The 21,307-nt window shown below is 49.3% G+C and overlaps 1 protein-coding gene and 1 non-coding gene across 3 annotated transcripts in view; one reads left to right on the top strand and one right to left on the bottom strand.

Moving 5' to 3' along the window:
- Positions 1-16,819, bottom strand: part of DCPS (decapping enzyme, scavenger) — a 35,982-nt gene extending 19,163 nt beyond the window's left edge. For both annotated transcript variants that reach the window (XM_007183377.2, XM_007183378.2), the window contains exons 1-2: positions 16,602-16,819; positions 15,020-15,194 (exon numbers count right to left, since the gene is read on the bottom strand). In XM_007183377.2, the coding sequence (XP_007183439.1) occupies positions 15,020-15,194; positions 16,602-16,802 (376 nt within the window). In that variant the 5' untranslated portion in view covers positions 16,803-16,819. The remainder of the gene's footprint in view (positions 1-15,019; positions 15,195-16,601) is intronic.
- Positions 6,288-6,360, top strand: TRNAK-UUU (transfer RNA lysine (anticodon UUU)). Its single transcript has one exon. It is a non-coding gene; the product is annotated as a tRNA-Lys (tRNA).
- Positions 16,820-21,307: the final 4,488 nt, after the last annotated feature.

Raw genomic sequence — 21,307 nt, 5'->3', positions numbered from 1 at the left:
CTGTTTTCATTTCTGCTGCATTTTTAAAAATATTTATTTATTTATTTATTTACTTGGCTGCCGTGAGGTCTTAGTTGCGGCACATGGGATCTTTAGTTGTGGCACGCGGGCTCTTAGTTGAGGCATGCAAGAACTAGTTCCCTGACCAGGGATCAAACCCGGGCCCCCTGCATGAGGAGCATGGAGTCTTACCCGCTGGACCACCAGGGAAGTCCCATTTCTGTTGTATTTTTAATTTCTAAGAGCTTTAAAAAAAACTTCCTTATTGATAGTATCTTGTTCTTTTGCTTTCTATATACCATAATTTCTCTCTGAGATTAATGACAGTCTTTGAAAATTCCTTCTCCCTGCGTAGTCTCTGTCTCCTCCAAGTCTCTTTCTTTTCCTTCCTTCCTTTTCCTTGTCCTTTCTTTTTTAACTGAGGCATTACTCCAACGTCTGCCACCTGGTTTGTCCGCTCACTCGCATGGAAGAGGAGAGCACTAAGTCGCTGGTGGGGAGCTTGCAGACACACGGGCGCTCACCTGGAGCCTCTCTTTAGGATCATCAGGCTATTCCTTTGCGTGCTGGAGCCCTCAAGAACTTAAGTCTTTTCTCTTGGGCTGGTCGGAGTCCCCACATGATTCTTCCTGTTTCATATGTGGAGGTAGGAACCTGGCAGGCAGCATTCTGAGCGATGAGGAAGAGAAGCAGGTGGGTGGAGGGAAGGCGGCCAGGGGTCATCTCAACACTAAATGTGCTGACTTCCACTTAACCTTCTACGTTTTGGTACCATCACCCCACCCTCACCGGCACCTAGAATCTCTAGACCCATCTCTGGAAGGAGCAGTTACCAGTCCTGTGAAGCGGGAAAGGGGATTTCGGCAGCCGTGGCTCAGGTTTCCCCTCTCAGACCTGCCATGTCAGTTCCTCCTCCTCCCTTCGCTTCCTCGGTTTGTCTCCTCTCCCTCTAGTCTTTATGGGTTAATTTTATTTAAAGGTAATTCCTTTCATGCCATTTTTCGTGAGGGTTTTAAAGGAAGCAGGTGGGCACTTGAACTGTCCCCTTTTAACTGGAAGCCCAGGTCCCTGTCCTTCTGTCTCCCTTCTAATGCTTTATTTTTCTTCTTAGCCGTTTACTGACTCTTGACCTGTTTGTTATTTATGGTTCCTCTCCTCCAACTGGACATCAGCTCCTTGAGAGCAAAGACTCTGTTTTGTACACTGGGTGTACTGTGCCTGAAACAGCACCTGACATATATTGGGCCCTCACAATACAGTCTACAGAACAGAATATATGCCACTTTACTGATAAAAGAGTGTGTGCATGTACAACTGCATACATACACATAAGCACACACAGAAAAAAGTCCGAAATTCAGGACATATTCCAAGATGGGATGTTATGTCTGGGCAGTGGAGATGTGTGTAATTGTAATTTTTAAAATTAGTTTTTTTGGGTATTCATTACATTTTCTAAAACAAATATGGATCACTTCATGACAAATATATTAAAAACAGAAAAATAAGCCACCCCTTAAAACTGAAGCCCAGGGAGGTTAGTAACTTACCCAAGGTCATACAGCTAGTAAGTGGTGGAGCTGAGATTGAACCTAAGAAGTCTGACTCCTCTATGCAATAGTGCTTTCCCTGCTACAGGGCCATCCTCTTCCAGGCCTTCTCCTAAGAAACCTGTGCTGCAGCCACTTTCTCCAAAAAGCAGCCCTATCAGATAGGAGAGACACGATTAGTTCCAACCCCTCCTGGAGACACATAAACAGCCGTCAGCAAAACCAAAGAGCTCAGTGAGGTGCCAGAGCGATTGGAGCTGCAGACTGGGAGGTCCGGGAGGACTTCAGAGCGAGAGCCCAACAACGTGATGCTCGCTGCTCGCTGCATGGCCCCTGGGAGCGCAGGGAAGCAGAAGCACGCTCCCCTCAGCGCCGGGGGCCTGACTGAGGAGCGGCCCCAGGGGGTCCGCTGAAGCCAGGTGCTGGGCTGGAACAGGCTCTGGAGGGGAGCACGGAGGGATGAAGACGAGCCCGCGGACAACAGGGAACGATGGCTGCTTCGACTTCTGTGGGTGGTCCCAACCGCCCTGCCGCCCACCCACGGTGACAGTGCTGGATGGTGGGGAAGGAGGCCTGGGGCGCGGCGGTCGCCGCCCTTGTGGGGCTCAGGGCAGCAGCTGTTTCTCTACAGGGGTGCCGTGGCGGCGGGAATGGCCACACCGACACACCCCAGGTGTCAGCAGCCGTGTCCACACCCGCGCCCTCTCCCCGCAGCCCGAGGGGCAGGCTGGTGTGCCCATGGCCAGCACACAGCTCCGTCCTGCCCGTCAGGACCCTTAATTAGGGTCTCCTGAACATCCTTCTCCAACAAATAAAACCAACCCTGTCCCCCACCCAGACACGAAAGCCCAACTGCTTTCAGAGGCAGGGCTACAGACAGGAAAGAGCAGCTGCCTTTCTTGCTCTCTGCCAGAGCTAGCTTAGCCAAATCCCCAGGAAAATGCTGTTGCCCATGAAACATGAAAATGCAAACCACAGACAGTCTGCTCTCCTTCCCACACACATGTTCAAACAAGCCTGCTTTCCAGCGCTGCTGCTGACTTCTCCCCAGTGAGGTCATCGCTGCGGCCCAGCCCATGGCTCCTGCTCTCCCGCCATTATCAGGAGCTGCTTTCAACTTATTTGACCCAGATGTGCAGGCTCGGGGGAGCAGGGGAGAAGCAAGAGGAAAGCGGGAGCGGCTGCGAGGCCCACCCCGCCCTCCGTCCACAGGAGCCAAGCAGACACCCGGGCGATGGGCTGCCAGACCCAGGCTGGCAGGGCACCCCATCAGAGCACTCCTAGAGAAGGTTGGCAAGGGGAGAGGCTGGTGGGGGGGCTCTCCCGGGACTTGCGTTTTCTTTCCTCTTCTTGGGGACCTGCCCCGGCCAGACAACACCCTCTGCAGCCCTGGTGTCATAGAGACCAGAGAGCAGGCCGGAGGCTGGAAGAGGAGGCCCGGGGCGGGGCGTCCATTGTCCCACGCTGCAGGACGCTGAAAGTACTCAAGTGAGGCCTGAAAAGACCTCCAGATCAAGGATAAACTGGGCTGAAGGGTGTGGTCGGGATCCTACTGGAAAGCAGCTTCAACCGCCCCACAGCAAACCTCCAAACAGCCAATTACCTGTCTCAACGAAAGCACAGAGATGCCACTGGAGACACAGGAGAGGCAGATGCCAATTTTAGCAAGACCCTGGCTCCAGCAGGCTCCTCCTCGCCCCCTCCTCTCCTTGGTCCTCCGAGGCCCGGGAGGGTCAGGAGAGGGTCTGACAGGACCTGACGGCCCAGCCACAAATTCAGTGACTCTGCGTGCAGCCCCAGGGGTTACATCCTTTAGGGGTGGGAACTGCTGCGGCAGGACGGCTGCAGGGCGCACAGCACTCCATGGAGTTGCATCTGAACAGAAGGATGAGAGCAGGTATCTAACGAGATAATGGAGCTGCCATCGACAGTCCTGGCGAGACCCTAACCCCACACGCGGGAAGAAACTGTTCTGGGGCCCAGCGGACCTGACTCTTAAAAGCTGTTAGACTGAACACTCAGGAGTCCCAAAAGACGGCCTCAATCTCAACTTCTGTCTAAAGGCATCTCCTTACTTCACTCTGAAAGAAACAGAGGTGCCAAGTCTCAGGGCATCCTGCGTGCGCTGGCGCGAAGCGAGAAGGTGGAGGGCACAGGACACCCCGCCTCCGGGGAGCCAGGACTACAGGAATGCCAGGCCTTCGCTCACGGAGAAGCACGGATCAGAACCAGGCCGCCCAGGCTGAAGTGGGACCAGCTAACGCACGGGTAATCCGCCCTCGCCCACTGGTCCTGAGCAAGCTGACTTTCTGCTGACTCGAGCCTTAAGACTGCCACAGAGTCTTGGTGCCTTGCCCCATTTGAGAGAGTGAGAGTGGTGGTCACATTTCAGGAGCTCAGGATCTAACCACTTCTAAACAGGCTCTGAACGCAGCGGCTTTTCCCAGCCTCGCGGAAGCCACAAGTCTAAACAGAGAACTGAAGAGAGGCTTCTGCTCCCAGCCAGTGAAGGAGGAGATGGGGGCACGGAGGAGGCCGCACCCGAGGGCGCTCGGAGCGGAGCTGGCGGGGGAGGGCAAGCGAGGCCCGTCAGACAGCTGACAGGAAGGCAGAACCCAGATTCTGGGACAAGAAGTTTACTCTGGTGGTAGGGACCTTTCCATCTTGAAGTTTCTGCTTGTTGTTATTCCACTGTCCCTCTAAGCCCCAGAGAGGGCCCTGGCTTGCTGGTGTCAGAAGCTCTGAAGCTCCCAGGGAGAAAGGTAGACAGAAATCTGCCATCCTTAGGTGGCCTCTGCTGATGAAGAGAGACCCTGTGGGCTGGCTCGCCTTTCCCCTGCCCCATTAAAGAAGCCCCATTCCAAAGCCCAGCTAGCTGAGGCCACTCCGCAGCTCTGTCCACACCGCTGTCCTCACCGGGAACCACCTTCTGCCTTCCCGTCTCCAGGTGTGGGAGGAGCTAACTGTGCAGGGCCCAGCATCACCCCTCCACGGCCACACGCTCTTGACCAGTACCTCCCAGGTATGTCTCTGCAGCTAAGTGTAAATCTCCAGAGTTTGGGGTCTGCATAGTTGGGGGCACGCAGTACTTGCTGATGAACTGACAAGCCCCATACAACGAGGGCCATTCAGGCTGTGAAGTAAGGACACAGCCAGAGGCCCGCATCCAGGCTCATATTCTGGTCTGCTTCTTTGTTTGGTTTGTTTGGGGATGAGGTTAACATCTTAAAAAATCTCTAACAGAGCATCACGTGATTATATTGTCAAGTAATCCAGAGGTCTAACCCCTAATCCTTTTCGTTGACGTAAACACCAATAATAGTTTGGTGCTCGTTATTCCAGTCTTTCCTTGAATGAATTTACATATACATGAACACACGTACATAGAGGTCTATTTTTTAAGCACAAGAGGGATGAGTCTTGAGGGATTAGCTGTGACCTCAGAGATCTCCCAGGACAGTCCATACAGACCTCCTTCCTCCTTTGTAACAATCGCGTTGTAGCCTAGGCTGCGTACGTACCATGCCTATTAACCCTTCTCACACACACAGGGTCACTTAGGTTGGTTTTGGTTTTATTTTTCATTTTTTCTATCACAGACGATGCTGCAGTGGACATTCTGGCCCCTCTTTGTGACGTGTATGAGTGACTGTCTAAGTCAGACACCTAGAAGTAGAAACGCTAGGTCAGAGGGACACAGGTTTCAAATATCTTATGGATCTGGCCACGTCTGACACCCCACCCACTGTGCATGAGCACCTAGGACTCGCTCTGTGCAAGGGAGTTTGGGAGAAACGAGGTGTCTGTCTCAGCTCACCAACACTGGCTCCATCTGGCCATGGCCTCAACGGGGGTAACTTCTCTATGGCCTAAGCTCCCTACACCTACAGAGCCCCACCCGGCATATTGAGACATATGGGGAAGGTCCCCATCTCCTATTTAATAGTGACTCTCAGGTCGTTTCAAAAGCCCACTGCGATGGCAGTAATGACGTACAAATGGGAACAAACCCGTAACAGTGACGGGAACAAGAACAGGGAGGCAGCAGAGAATGAGAGACTGCAATTCATTTTCCGAAGTTAGGAAGTGGAAGGTAGGACGTGAGTGGATGAGACCACGCTGAAGGGAGCTGCAGCCTGGAGCATCCAATGGGCCACAGGGAGGTGACTGCCAGCCTCACCACAGGAACCAGAAGAGGATGTGGGCTCTAAACAAGCAGGGACAGAGGACAGGACGGGAAACGACGCCAGGGACTAGGACCAGCTAAAGGCCCCCTCTAGAGAAGAGCTGTACCAATTGGCTCCATCCATTGCCTACCTTCATCCTAGGGGCAGGCACTTAATGCAGATGAAAACAGAGGAATGTGCCCCAAAGATGTTAACCCTTGGGCTGGAGCAACGGTAGGAAAACTCTTCTTAGTTTTCTTTTCTTTTTTTTTTTTTAAACAACTCTTGAAACATGTAAAAGCCATTCTTATCTCATGGGCCATACCAAAGGAAGCAGGCCAGATATGGCCCATGAGCCATGGTGGACGAGAGAGCATGCTGGCTCCAGAGCACACACTGGTCAAGCCGCACACTCAGGCAAGGCCAGACGGCCGGCAAGCCCCACGCCCCGTCTGCACAGCACCGGGCAGCTACCCACCCAAGAGGGGCCTACTGTGGAAACAGACCTACCTATCAGCTCACTAGACTATCAGCCTGGTTCTTCATTTTTAAATACAAATGAAGCGGGACTTCCCTGGCGGTCCAGTGGTTAGGACTCTGTGCTTTTGCTGCGGAGGGCCCGGGTTCGATTCCTGGTCGGGGAACTAAGATCCCGCAAGCCACATGGTATGGCCAAAAAAACTTTTTTTAATAAAATAAATACAAATGAACTAACATTCACCAGACACTGAGGGAAAAACAGCAGCCTGAAAAAGAATGACCAAAATAAACAACCAGAACCAGATCCCAGAGGAAACGGGATCATTTAAGGGTCAGGAGATAATTTTTAAAACAATTCTAATTAGTGTGTCAGAGAAAGTCAACCCAACTTGGCCTCTGTGAAGCAAGAGCAAGACGCTATGAAAATGAAATCATCAGACGACCAGAAGAAAGAAGATTAAAATGGTGACTCCCAAATGAAAACCTTCACTCGGAGGTCTGGAGGGCAACGTCAAGACCATCTACCAGACTACAGAAAGAAAAGACACGGATGGGAAAAGGAAGAGAACAGAAACAGCACACGGGACTGAAACCGTGCACCTCAGATTGGGACCTGAACCCACACGGCTGGGACTCGAACCCGGCCCAAACCCACGGTCTTCCAACTGAGATCACACACCTGGTTTCAGGACTTAATGAAGCTCAGGTTCTTGATGTCTCGTTGCAGAAAGAATTCAGTGAGAGACAAAGTGATAGGTAGGAAGTGGATTTACTTAGCGAGAAACACTCCACAGACAGAGTGTGGGCCATCCTAGAAGGTGAGAAACGCACCGGGGCATGGGGGTTGTCAGTTTTCATAGGGGTGGGTAATTTCATAGGCTAATGAGTGGGAGGAGTATTCCAGCTATTTAGAGAAGGGGCGGGGATTTCCAGGAATGGGGCCACTGCCCACTTTTTGATCCTTATGGTTGGTCTTGGAACTGTCCTGGTGCCTGTAGGTATGTCATTTAACTTGCTGACGTGTTACAGTGAGTGTATACTGAGGCTCAAGGTCTAGTGGAAGTTGACTTGTCCACGATCTTGGACCCATTTGGTTGTAATCAGTTTATGTCATGTCCTTGGGCTATATCATTCTTTCAAAGGCTGTGCCCTGCCCCCTTCCCTCCTGTTTCAGGACCAATCTAGGAAGTCTAACAACTAATAGGATTTCCAGTAAGATGAAATAAAGGAAACAGAGAGAAGGAAATTATCAAAGAAATAATAGAAAAAATATTCAGAGTGAAAGGCTAACATAAGACTTTAAATTGAAAGGGTCCAAAAGTACCCAGCGGAATGAATGAAAAAAAAAAATTCCAACCTAGACACAGCATTACAAAACCCCACTACACTAAAGAAAGAAGACATCTTATATGCTTCCAGAGAGGAAACTAACAGAGCAAACAAATGACAACAAAAAGCGAAGTTAGCTACAGAGAAATGAGAATTAAACTGGCATTGGATATCTTATTGGCAACAATGCTTTATTTAAGTCAAGAGATCAATGCCTTTAATATTCGGAGGGGAAATAAATTTAAATTCTGTATTCAGTCAAATCATAAATTAAAAGTGAGGGCAGGCACTTCCCTGGTGGTTCACTGGTTAGGACTCCGCACTCTCACTGCCAAGGGCCTCGGTTCAACCCCTGGTTAGGGAACTAAGATCCCACAAGCCACGTGGTGTGGCCAAAAAAAAAAAGAAAAAAAAAGTGAGGGCAAAACAAAAGATTCAAAGTTTTCCTCTCATTTATTCTTTCTGAGGAAGTACTTAAGAATGTACTTCAGCTAAACAAGAGTAAAACAAGAAAGAAAAAGACACAGCATCCAGAAGACAGTGGATCTAACCCAGAAAGAAGCTGTGGAAGGGAAGTCTGTTGAGAGCTCAAAGCACGCCTCAAGAATCAGCTCTCCAGATTGGAGCGAAAAGAGAAGAGCATTTTGGAAACAATGTTTCCAGAAGGAAGGAAGGAGATACATAGCAAATTATTGAAGTAAATGACTAGGTAATTTCAGAGTACAGGGCCTCCTCACCTTATGATGAGGTTGCATGCAGATAAACCCATCCTGAGTCAAAAACGCATTTACTACACCTAACCTACACCATACCTCAGTCTAGCCTACCCCGAACGCGCTCAGAACACTAACATTAGCCTGCAGCTGGGCACCACCATCTAACACAAAGCCTATTCTATAATAAAGTGCCGCTATCTCACGTAATTGAATACTGTACTGAATGTGAAAAACAGAATGGCTGTCTGGGTACAGAATGGTTGTAAGTGGTTTGCCCTCGTGATCTCAGGGCTGCCTGGGAGCTGTGAAATACAAGTACAGTACAGCTGACAGAGAAGCTGGGGGACAGCAAAGGACAGAAGAGGTGCTGGGAAGGGAAGGCCGGAGGCTTCTTACCGATACTCTCCCCCTGCAGAGTGATACAACCTAGAGTACACGGGATAAGGACTAAAGATTTTGATATATTTAGGCTTCCAAAGGCAATTAAGAAAAAAACCCTGGAAATAATAATATAAACATCAAAAATTGGGAGGAGGAGGGAGGGAGGGTGAGGAAAATGTAAAGGAGCTAAGACTTTCATCTTCCACTGTGGGAAACTGATAATGTCAAAATTGATAAATCAAGAAAGAGGTGTATAAGCATATTACTTAGTTAAGTGTCTAGAAGAAATCACCAGAAGCACTAACCCAAGAAACTGTCTTAATGGTAGTTACTTCTGGAAGGCAGAACCAGGGTGGGTCAGAGTGGTACCAGAGCCTGTCTCTACCCAGATAAGCCTCCGTGCTATTTGATTATTTGACCGTGTGACTGCATGACTTTGATAAATGCCCCAGCCTACCCCAGACACTCTTATTCAGTAGGTCCAGACTCTGTATTCAAGAAAGCTCCTCAAGCAATTCTGATGACTGACCTCTGCATCCCATTCAGAGCTGAGAAATGATGATTTTATGACCTCATCTGATACCGAAGCCCCCTGAGGTAGGCTAGTCAGCTACTCGATTCCTCATTTCTCATTCAGAGAAACTGAGTCTCAGAGCAATTCCGTGCTGTGGCCCTGAGCCTGGGGTACTTCTCGTGTTGGATGATGCTGGAGCCCTTGCCCACCCTGCTCCGGTGCTGTCCTGGCCGAGACCTGTCTGGCAAGGCTTCCCCTGCTGGTCACGGTTCAAACTGCACTTGTCCTTCAGCTCAGCTGTGTCGGGAGGGCTGCAGAGGACACCGGAGGGGACGGGGTGAGAGGCCTGTGCCAGTCTGTGCTGGAGCAGAGCCACGGAGCCTGGCACCGGCCCTGTCCTCCAGTCGTTGGAGGAGGCCACATGCCACCCTCCTCTGCCCGCTGGCACTGTCCTGAGTGGGCACCGCACAGCACCAAACTTGAGAATGAGGGCAGAGCCCTATAATGCAGCTGGGGAATATTCTTAGTTCTTCCAAGGACTTGCCAGTTTTTCTTAATTTTTAATTGGGAAATATACTGTAAATATTAAATGTGTGTCTGTGCATATACGTAACACACATATATATGTATATATATATACACACACACACATATATACACATATACACACGCATATGTACATAAATATAAAATATATACTGTTTAAAGACCTAAAATAAAAGAACCTCCATGCATGGAGCACGCGGCCCAAGAAACAAATATTACCCGAAGTCTCTGCCCTGCCCCGCCAGGGATAATCACTTGCTGAATTAGGGATTAATCATTTCTTTTTTTTTGTCTTCCTAGTTTTATGAGGCACGAATGCATCCACAAGCAGTGTATTGTTTAGTTCTGCTTGTTTTTCAACGTGATCTAGTCGGAATCAAGGAATCACACAGCATTTTATGTCTTGCTTTTCCGGCTCTATGTGTGTACAGCCTTCCTTCCTGGCGTGTGTAGCTGGGTGGAGAAGTAGTCCAGTGCAGGATTTACTTACCTACTCTTATTGTTAGTTGTTATCTGGACTGTTTCTAGTTTTTTCTATGCTGCCAGAAAAACTCTTATGGGAGTGGCTGGCCTTTTAAAATGCCCCTCCTCCAGAGCCCCAGGTTTTGCCTCTGTACAGAATACCGGGCCTGTAGCTAGAGTTCTGGGAGTTCCCTGCACCCACGAGAAGATGGGATTCCCAGGGTCCCTTTGCTCCCTGGCGCGGCCTTACTCACACACAGAAGCCGTTTGCTTTGAACCTGAGACTCCCCACCCCTGCTCTAACAGCAGGGAGAACAACAGCCTTTTTAGAGGCAGTCTGGATTTCTGAGTCACACCGCTCTGCCTACTATCTGCCCCTTCTTCCCCGGGTAAGAGAACAGAGTTCCCAATGAAAGGGCTCCACTGATGGGCCACAGGCGTGAAAGCGTGAGAGCTGGAGCAGGAGGGGGCCAGGCTCTGCCCCGCCATCTGGCCCACAAGGTCCTCACATTTGCCACATGGCTACAGGGGGAACAAAGGAAACCGGACCGTGGTCAGGGCCAGGCATGTTTCCCTCTGTTACATATATTGTTCCATTTAAGGCTCATATAATTTTAAAGGTGGAAAAACAACAACAAAAGATGACTAACACTTTTGAGTACACACCATATGCTACTGTGCTAAGTGCTTTAGATACCTTATCCCAGTGGGTCATAACCCATGACAGTGGTGAGGAAATTAATTTAGGAGGTTAAGACCAGCATCTAAACAAAAGGAAACAGACAAGACTGGAATGAAGATGAGAATACTAGAGCGTGTCCCATAACGTAAGGGTAAGTACTGTTTTGTGAATTCTTTCTGTACCTTATATTCACATATATTTATCTATCTGCACTGGGTCACAATGTAAACTATATCTATATCTCTCACTGTGGATAGAGGCTAAAAAATCTTAAAACACCCTTTCTTGTCTCATTTATTTCCATCCTGACGTAGGTTCAGTTACTAACCTAATTTAACAAGAAAATAACTGCAGCTACTTCCTCAGCTTCATCTGGGTCACACAGCTCCGTCACCAACCACCCACCAGGCTCCCGCTGCTCTCCGTTTCCCTTTCCTCCCCCAGAACACGTGCTGCAGCCTCAGCCCAGGACATCCTCCCCGCCCCTCTCACCAGCTCTTTGCACAGCTGGTTCCTTTCCATCCTTCAGGCCTCAGCTTGGGGGTCATGTCCACAGAGCCCTGGTCCCCAGCCCGAGCAGCCCCTCTCCTGTTCACGGCCGTGTCGATGTGTCTCCTTGTTGCCGTCTGCCTTCCCCGCTACGACCCCAAAGGAGGTAACGTCTGATGCCCTCGCCTGTGTGTACCTGGCAGCAGGCACTTCCTAATTGGTTGGTTGAATACAGACATTCAAGTTCTCACAATTGGTAAATGGCAAAGCCAGGATCCCAGCCGGAGGAGCCCGGACCCCTTGACCCCTGCACTGTATATGAAAACTACGAAACAGCACCAGTAAGTGTTAGCGCTTGGCTGGGTCGGACTCCGACACCCGTGCTCTATTAGGTCAACGGGGTAGGGGGGCCATGAGGGCCTCGCTGAACAGCCTTTTGTGGTCAGCTGAGAACTTGGAAGGGGTAAGTGAGGAGACAGCAAAACCTCAGGCTAGAAGAGAAAAAGTCTGCCAAAGAATAGAGAAATACCAGAAGAAGTCATCAGAGCAGCCAGCTTAGAAATGAGCTGGTGACTGGGACTAGAGAGGCGGGGCCGAGAAGCCTGAGGACCAAGGCCAAAGGGATACTTTGGCCGTGCTGCCACCTCGTGGCTGTGGAATGCTTGGCCCACAGGAAAAAAAAGAGAGGTGGGCTGGCCTGTGGGTTCATTCTTCAGGGGTCATTTACTGAACACCTGATGTGGGCCTGGCTGCTGGGGCCTGGAAATGAGTCTGACACGGCTCCAACGTCCAAGGACCGCTGTTCCCTACATCCGGGCAGTGACCCAACCCTGAGAGGTTTACTTCCCCCTTTTCACAGTAGCTTGTGGGGTGCCCCCTCCCCGAAACAAGACTGAGAGGGCAGAGATGGTCTCTCATTCATCTCTGAAGCTCCAGCACCCAGCACAGGGCCCAGCACATCAGAACAGTCATAGTGGCTACAATTTAATATGTGCTAAGTGCTTCTAAAGACAGCTCATCAGTTCTCACATTTTACCTGAGGCACCTATGAGACCGCCAAATGGAGATGTCAAGTCAGTGTTTATTTCAGTATGAGCCTGGGGTTCTTGGAGAGGTCAGAGATGGAGAAATAAATGTGAACAACACCCACAGATGTGTTCAAAAACCAGGACCTCTCAACGACTTTCGTGTGCATGTGACTCACCTGGGGTTTTTCCTAAAATGCATATTCTGATTGTGCGGTCTGGAGCGGGCTCTGAGAGTCTGCATTTCCAGCAAGCTCTCAGGTGACACCAACGTTGCTGGTCCACAGACCACACTCTGAGTGGGAAAAATCTGGAACAGAAGTTGACAAACCATGGCCAGAAGGTCAAATCCAGCCTATGGCCTGTTTCCCTACATCCAGCAAGATAAGAGCAGTACTTTTATTTTTAAGAAGGTTAAAAAAGAAAAGAATATGTGACAGAGACCATTAGTGGCTCACAAAGCCTAATATATTTATCTCTGGTCCTTGACAGAAAAGGTCTGCCAACCCCTGATCTGGCATGTCATCCAGAGACAGGACGCACAGCGAAACGAGAGAGGGATGAGGGTGGAGCCCTGAGCCAGACTGTTATGACTTCCAAGTTGCCATGCCTAGTTTCAGTAGGAAAAATAAGAGTATAATGCACTGTTTGTGCGGTTATGCTTAAAGACAGTGAGCCCTGGAAAAGATGAGCTAAAGCCTGAGGCTCCCAGGTGGGAGTGTGCAGCACTGGGGAAGAGGTGTAGACATCTTCGGGGCTGAATGGGGACGAACACCTGTCATCTTGATAATCCACTGCCTCTTTCAGCGCTTATCCTGGAAAAAAACGACAAACACAGAAAGACAGGGCAACAGCCACCAGCAACTGTGTGCAGCACCACAGAAGTACATGTGCTGAAAAAAATAATATGAAAGGGAGTTCTACAAGGTTGCTCTGTGGAGCAAAACCTTCTGAATTTTGGATGAGGGTGGGGAGGGTGGAGAGAGAAAAGGGTAAGGCAAGGGCAAGGGGTGCAGCAGAATAACGGCCCCAGAGCCTGTAGTTTGGGGGCTGCCCCATGTCGTGTTTGACTACAGTGTTTGGCTACTGTCATGCTTCTGCCACGCCGTGTTGACGACTATGTCTGCTTAAATGTCAGCGCCTGAGAAAGCAAATACAGCCGTCCATTTCCGTCAACGGGAACCGATCAATCTGGCCCTCTTTCAACAAAGGACCGGGCTCTTTTGCTTCCAGCCGTGAAAAGTTTGCTTGTCTCACATTAAGCATTCACATATATTTCCGAAGGACAACAAGAGAACCCTTTCTCGGGGGTGCAGAAAAGACTAAGTCTATCCAAAAGACCGCGGCAGGATATCTGTAAAGCCAAACTGTTCTTAAATGCTGGAGGGCAAATAAAGACAGAAGGATATTATAAAACTGTCCTGGGCTGCAAAGCACATCCCAGAATTTCCTGGTCGGAAGGAACCTTCAAGGTCAACCAGGCTGCCTCATGCTTCCCACAAAGCTGCCTCCTGAATCTAACCATCTAAAGGAGAAAAGCTCACGTCACGTCTGGCTTTAGGCATGGAATATTCTTCTTCTTCCTCTTCTTAATAAGTTAAAAAATACTTGCGATCAAAACCAAATCACTGGGGCTTCCCTGGTGGCGAGGTGGTTGAGAATCTGCCTGCCAACGCAGGGGACACGGGTTCGAGCCCTGGTCTGGGAAGATCCCACATGCCGCGGAGCAACTAGGCCTGTGAGCCACAACTACTGAGCCTGCGTGTCTGGAGCCTGTGCTCCGCAACAAGAGAGGCTGCCATAGTGAGAGGCCCGCGCACCGCGATGAAGAGTGGCCCCCGCTTGCCGCAACTAGAGAAAGCCCTCGCACAGAAACAAAGACCCAACACAGCCATACATACATACATACATAAATAAATAAATAAAATTTAAAAAACAAACAAACAAACAAATCACTGCCTTTTAACCCACAAACTCCTGCCCTTCTCAAGTCCTTCCTCAATCACACTGTCTCTCCCCTAGAAAGTGAGTTCCTTCAGGGAACTAACTGATCTTGCGGCACCCAGCACACTGCTCATTCCACAGCCGCGTGGTGAGCAAGTCCTCGGTCGACTAAAGATCTCAGTTTTTCTGCCACCTTTTTGCTGTGTGATCTTAGACAACTTCCTTAACCTTCCCAAATCGCATTTTCCTCACCTGTAAAGTCCTATCACAATGGGGCTATTTTGAAGACTAAATACAATGACGCATGTAGAATACTTAGAATGGTGGCTAGCACAACAGTAAGGGTTTAGTAAGTGCTGACAATCATTATTATTCAATTAGTAGATGAAACCGTTCTATCCTATGAATCACACTACCACCCCAAAACACATCACACCAGAACTGGGTTTCTCAACCTCAGCACCATTGCCATTTCTTTGTTGTGGAGGCCCACCCTGTGTTTTGTAGGACATATAGCAGCATCTCTGGTCTCCACCTTGTAGGTACCAGCAGCACCCCACCTCCCCAGGTCTGACACCAAAAATGTCTTCAGAAATTGCTAAATGTCCCCTTCTTCCTCCATAAGGAACTATTGCACTAGAATATGCAAATCAGTTGTGGAGTGGTCACCGCACCCCCTGATTCCCCACCATCCCACTCTCCCCACAGGCAGCCACCTCCACCCCACGTGCTCACCACTCAGTTGCCGTGGAGGGAACAGGTGATAGGTGCTGTAGATATCATTGGAGAACTGCAGCTGGAGCTCAGGGCTGCCCTTCAGGAGCTGGGCAACGTGGTCCACCTGAAATGGTGTCTTCTCCAGGATCACAATGGCATCCTCTCCGTCCCCATCCCCAGAAGCCTCATTAACCTGTGGGTGAGACACCATCAGTGGGCCCAGGGGCAGAACCACAGGTGAGGCCTGGAGAGCAAAGGTAAAAGATGTAAAAGCTCCCAGGGCCTCTGCAATCCCAACACCTGGGATTTCCTTCCCTGCAGTCTTGCCTCTGGGGAAGTCTAGCCGATGGCGCCCATGTTTCTTCTCCCAGAGAAGGCATCTCATCAACCCAAATCCTTGTGGCAGCTCTCACATCCTCCTTCTAAAAGATGCAAAGCTTCTCAGCTGTCTTCTGTTTTAGGCTCACAAGGCCTCTGTCAAATTCTCCCCATTTTACAGATGAAGAAACTGAGGTCCAGAGAAGACTGTTTGCCCAAAGTCACACGAATAGTCAATGTTGAAAGAGAAACCAGAATCTGGGTATCCCAACAGGCTTCTAGGTCGAAGGTTCTCATGGCTAAAATCCTCAGCAGGTGCTGCAGACTGAAGACAGGTAGGGCTGAGAGAACCAGACAGAACCTTGTAAAAAACAAGTTGCAGGGACTTCCCTGTCAGTCAAGTGGTTAAGACTCCGTGCTTACAATGCAGGGGGTGTGGGTTCAATCCCTGCTCTGGGAACTAGGATCCAGCACTGCCAAAAACCAGAGAGAGGCACAGAGAGGCATGGAAGCCTCGGCCAGGTCCCCCTGATGCTGTCAAAAGTGAGAGCTCCTGCCAGGTGTTCTGGAGAACCCTTGGACAGCGTCCTCACTAGTTCTTGAGGTGGTCTCCAGTCTCTCCTCAGCCCCTGCTGGAAAGCTGAGCGCATGGCATTAGAGGCAGCGGTGTCTGCCTACCTGAAGATACTCTGCTCTCCTGAAGACCAAGGATGGTAACTTTCATCACTACTTCCCCTGCACCCAGCTCAGTGCTGGCCTGTCAGCGCGTGATATGTGGAATTGAATCACCAGTTTACTAAAGAACTGAATCACCAATTTAATAAACTGTCTCCTCGGCTGGGGCTGGAGTTCTGTATAGCAAGGATCTGACCTCCCACATCCTCTATGTCCCTACCTGGATGAGCAAGACCGTCCAGAACTTGCTGGGTTCCTAGCATCTTACAGGTTTAATGAATGACTGATGAATGCTTAGAGACTTCAACATGTGATTTTGAATCGGCAATACACTCTACAAATGTTAGTTTTTTTTAGTAAAAGAGGAATTAGGAAAATTAGCCCTACGCGTGTTAATTCCCTTAATTTCACAGGTAGTCTTGCCTCCTCCACGAACTAACCCCCCTGCATTTTGGTGCACTCTGCCTTTCCCGCCCCCGCCCCCGAGGAATGCGCTTGGTATTTTCCGAAGAATCTAAAAAAAAGAAAAAAAAAAAAAAATCCGCCTCCGAGGCGACGATTGGGTCGCTCCTTCCCGCATCCCCTCCCCAGGGCTGCCTAATGGTACCTTCCCGTGTAGGAAAATGATTTTGTCCCGCGCAGACTCCCTCAGCACTTTTTTCACTCTAAAGCCGGAGAAAGGTAAGCGGACAGGGGTAGAGGTACCATTCCCAACGCCCGCTTCCTTCCCCTCTGTGCTGGGCGCCTCCGCCTCCTCGGCATCCAGTTCGCGTTTTCTCTTGTTGGGCTGCGGCGCTGTGTCCGCCATGCTGCCCGGCGGGAGGTGTGCGCCTGCGCGAACCTGGCCGCGGCCCCGCCCCTGCCGACCGCCTCCTCCCACCTCCGCCAAGGAGCGGTGACTACAACTCCCGACGTGGTCCGCGCCGGAGTCCGCATCCCTTCCGGCCCTAGGGAGCCTCGGAGCGCTGATCCCTGGGATCCGCCCGGAACGAGCGTTTTAATTCAAGTTACCTCCCCTTGGTCCCCTGGTGCTAGCCGGCCCGAGTGGAGGCCGGTGCTGAGGGCAGCGAGAAGGCAACAAGGCCCTAAAGAGGCGGGCTAGAGAGGCTGCAGGGGAGAGGGCTGCCCCAGCCAGCCAGGGGCAGGAGCCAAAAGACGCCGTTTGGACTCTGAATGCTTTGACACTTCGGTGGAATGCACATTTTAATCAGAATTACACCCACATTGATTAGAGTGGAAGGGATGTTTCGGAAATAAATCTGTTGAGCCAATCTGTTTCTTGGTCAATTTCTTTTTAGAGAGAGCCCTTAAATAGTTTCCAGTTTTCACCCGTTTTCATTTTACAGAAATGTTCATCATGTTCAGTTCTCAGTACTTTTTGCTGAAAAGAAAGGTAAGTGAACAGGGACTGAAATACATTTCTAAAACCTCCAGCCTGGAGGCTCCTGCCCTTCTGTATCCACATTACTAAACCGAGCTTGTGTCTGCTCCCCCCAGCCCGCCAGTCTACCCACCCTGGGTTGTGGTGAAGGAAAGTAGCAAGGCTCTCAAGGTAGGGCCAAGCAAGGAGAGTGGGCAGCTCATGCTCAAAAGACTTGAACTCCCTGATGACTTTAAGGGATGCGATTTTAAAGACAAGATGAGGGAGAGGGTTGCGGGGTGCCTGATCAGCTCCCGGACTTCTTCTGATTGGCTGGTGGTGATGTAACTAGGTGGTATTTCTGGAGTCAACATCAACCTTCTAGTTCCAGCGAGGCTGGCAGTCTATGCAGTTATGGTCAGCATGCGGTTTGCAGTTAACTTGTTCCACCTGGTGGGGGCTTCAGTCTCTGAAAAATAACTCAGGGATATGGCTCAGGATATTATCTCTAGCCCTGGAGGAGGAACTAAGGGTCCTTGACTTTGTTTTATGGCTAAACTATTATTATTTTTGTCTTGCTTGACTGTTTTCCTTTGTCTCTGCATTTCCTCACTTCTCTGATTCAACTTGCTCTTTGGAACTCTGGGAAGGCCTAGGAGGCTGAAGCTTTTCTACAAACTTGAGATGGGGGTAGGGCTGGGGTCTGCTCCCAGGAAGGCCTCACAGTGTCCTGCTCCGTTTCACCCACTTTGACCATGTGTCCACTGTGCGACCAAGGTTGTGATTTGCAGCATGAATATGATTCATCCATCAGTTTCTTTTCTTTATTTGGCCATGTAAAATTTTAATTTATAACTTCTCTGCAACCTCCCAGTGCTCGAGCACACCCTTCCAGGGACCAATGGCACATAAGCATCACCTCCTGAGAAGTGAGCTCACCCCTGCTGAAACCTGCCAACTGAAAAAAAAAAAAAAAACGCACAATGTAAAAGTTAAAAGTTGTATTTTATTCGGGGACCTTACTGAGGACTACAGCCCGGGAGACGGACTGTCAGGATGGCTCTGAGGAGCTATTCCAAAGAGGTGAGGGAGGAGCCGGGATATATAGGAGATTTTGCTGAAAAAAAAAATGTAGTTGAACATCAAAAGGTCACTGCTAGGGGACTTCCCTGGGGGTCCAGTGGGTAAGACTCCACACTCCCAATGCAGGGGGCCCCAGTTCGATCCCTGGTCGGGGAACTAGATCCCGCATGCATGCCACAACTGAGGATTCCCCCATGCCACGATGAAGGTCCCACGTGCCACAACTAAGACCTGGAGCAGCCAAAATAAATACATAAGTAATATAATTAATTAATTTTAAAAAGATTACTGCTAATCACAAAAAAGAGACATCTCAAGCTAATGATTTTAGTGCTTGTCTGTGTATGGGAAAATGCAAGCGTCTGGGCTCCTTGGAATTATTCCTTAGATATGCATCTTAACTATCTAGGGCCGGTATCCTGTTTTTCTCCATCCTGAGTCCCCTCAGGGTGCACCATGGGGTGGCTGCGTGGCTGATGGCTTGATGGTGACAATATTTGTTGTTTCCTGAAATGGTAGGTGACATTTTTTTTGTCAGCAAACCATTGGTATTTTCTACTCACCACCCTTACTTTTTAAATTTTTTTTAATTTGGTAGGAGGGAGCATATTGGGTTTTCAAAGCACTCTTGGGTGAGCTTGCACTAGTCCAGTTAAATTTATAGCACTTTCTCTAGCTCCTCTTCCCCGTCCCCCCATAAGCATGAGTGACCAGCTGGGCTATTAGCAAACTGGTTGAAATATGGTGGCTTTGGTGGAAACTTCAGGAGAGTGAAGTCTCTGCTTTCCAGAAAAATAATTGTCACTCAAAGTGAAATTTTTCTTTGGAATAATTTTTTTAAAAAAGAAAATAAACAGCTCTCAGCCTTAGTGCCATCTCCTGAGAAACCTCCGCGCCATGAGAGCGAAGTGGAGGAAGAAGTGAATGCGCAGGCTGAAGTGCAAAAGAAGAAAGATGAGGCAGAGGTCCAAGTAAAATCGTACACCCATGGAGGCCACAGGAGCAGAAACAAGGGAAGCCAGAGGCCAGGGATGCTGGTAGAAATTGTTGGGCTGCATACCTACTGTCTAGAACTTGTCTCAGTGGATCTGGAACACGTATGGCCATTCTGATTGCCTCGACAACCTTTGAGAGACCCACCTTGCTCATATCAAAACGGCCCCTCGGGCTTCCCTGGTGGCGCAGTGGTTGAGAGTCTGCCTGCTAATGCAGGGGACACGGGTTCGAGCCCTGGTCTGGGAAGATCCCACATGCCACGGAGCAGCTGGGCCCGTGAGCCACAATTGCTGAGCCTGCGCGTCTGGAGCCTGTGCCCCGCGACGGGAGGGGCCGCGATAGAGAAAGGCCCGCGCACCGCGATGAAGAGCGGTCCCCGCACCGCGATGAAGAGTGGCCCCCGCTTGCCGCGACTGGAGAAGGCCCTCGCACGAACCGAGGACCCAACACAGCCAAAAATAAATAAATAAATAAATAAATAAATAAATAAAAAAAAAAAAAAAAAAAAGAATCTGCCTGCCAATGCAGGGGACACGGGTTCGAGCTCTGGTCTGGGAAGATCCCACATGCCGTGCAGCAGCTGGGCCCGTGCGCCACAACTACTGAGCCTGCGCGTCTGGAGCCTGTGCTCCGCAATGGGAGAGGCCGCGACAGTGAGAGGCCCGCGCACCGCGATGAAGAGTGGCCCCCCCTCGCCGGAACTGGAGAAAGCCCTTGCACAAAAACAAAGACCCAACACACCCAAAAATAAATAAATAAATAAATTTATTAAAAAAAAAAAAAAAAAAAAAACGGCCCCTTTTGGTCCTTTGCCCTGGACCTGTGTCATTCTGTACTAGTTCTGTCCTCAGCTGCGGCTGAATGTAATGTGTACAGTAAATCATCTCTTTTGCTGTCTTAGCTGACGAAAAAAAAGAAAAGAAAAGAAGCATACACTTGGCCCTTGAACAACATGAGTTAGAACTGCAGGGTCTACATATACTCAGATTTTTTTTTAATAGTAAATACTGCATTACTACATGAATCCACAGATACGGGTCCAGAGGGTCAACTGTAGAGTTGTAGCTGGTTTTCTACTGTACAGAGGGTCGGCACCCTTAAGCCCCACATTGTTGGAGGACCAACTGTATAATTCTAATTAGAATATGCATAAGGTCAGAATTCTACTCATAAGAGGGCCTGGCTCAAGGAAAAGATGAGCTCATAGGGAGCCTCAGCCCCCAGAGGACCTGCTGGAATACCAGACAGCAGAGTGTAAGGGACCTTTACAGCAGTAAATCTTCACTTGGCTTCAGAGGCATTTGTCTGTTGATAATTTTTTAGTTCAGCTTGTTTGGAAACATTAGAAGGCTCTGCACTGTCCTATCCAGTAGCCATTAGCCACATGTAACTTTACATTTAAATTAATTAGAATTAAATGAAATTTAAAATTCAGTTCCTCAGTCATACAACCACGTTTCAAGTGCTTGATAGCCACGTATGGCTCGTATGGCTCGTATCACATTGGACAGCACAGATGTGGAACATTTCCATCACCACAGAAAGTTCGACTGGACGTTGCTGTATTAGAAGGTTGTTACTGGGAAGCCCTAGTCTATAAGCATCAATCCTTCCATTTTCTTGTGGAATCTCAAAACTTCTCCCTTTTATTTTACTTACTTACTTATTTATTTATTTATTTAGTTAGTTTAGTTTAAAGAAGGACTAGACACTTCCACTTCAGGTAGTATGACAGACTAGATATTCTAAAAACAATCAGCTAAACACACCTAAACATTCTGGATGTAAAATTTAAAACATCCCTTTCGTTACATTCCTGCGCTCCCAAGAAAATAAAATTTTCAGAAACAAAAAATGTGGGAGCACAAATCTAT

This window comes from Balaenoptera acutorostrata, chromosome 9 (genome assembly GCF_949987535.1).
Source record: "Balaenoptera acutorostrata chromosome 9, mBalAcu1.1, whole genome shotgun sequence".
In the NCBI taxonomy this organism is placed as follows: domain Eukaryota; kingdom Metazoa; phylum Chordata; class Mammalia; order Artiodactyla; family Balaenopteridae; genus Balaenoptera; species Balaenoptera acutorostrata.
The sequence above is the reverse complement of the archived record's forward strand: the minus strand, read 5'-3'. Positions and strand labels throughout refer to the sequence as shown.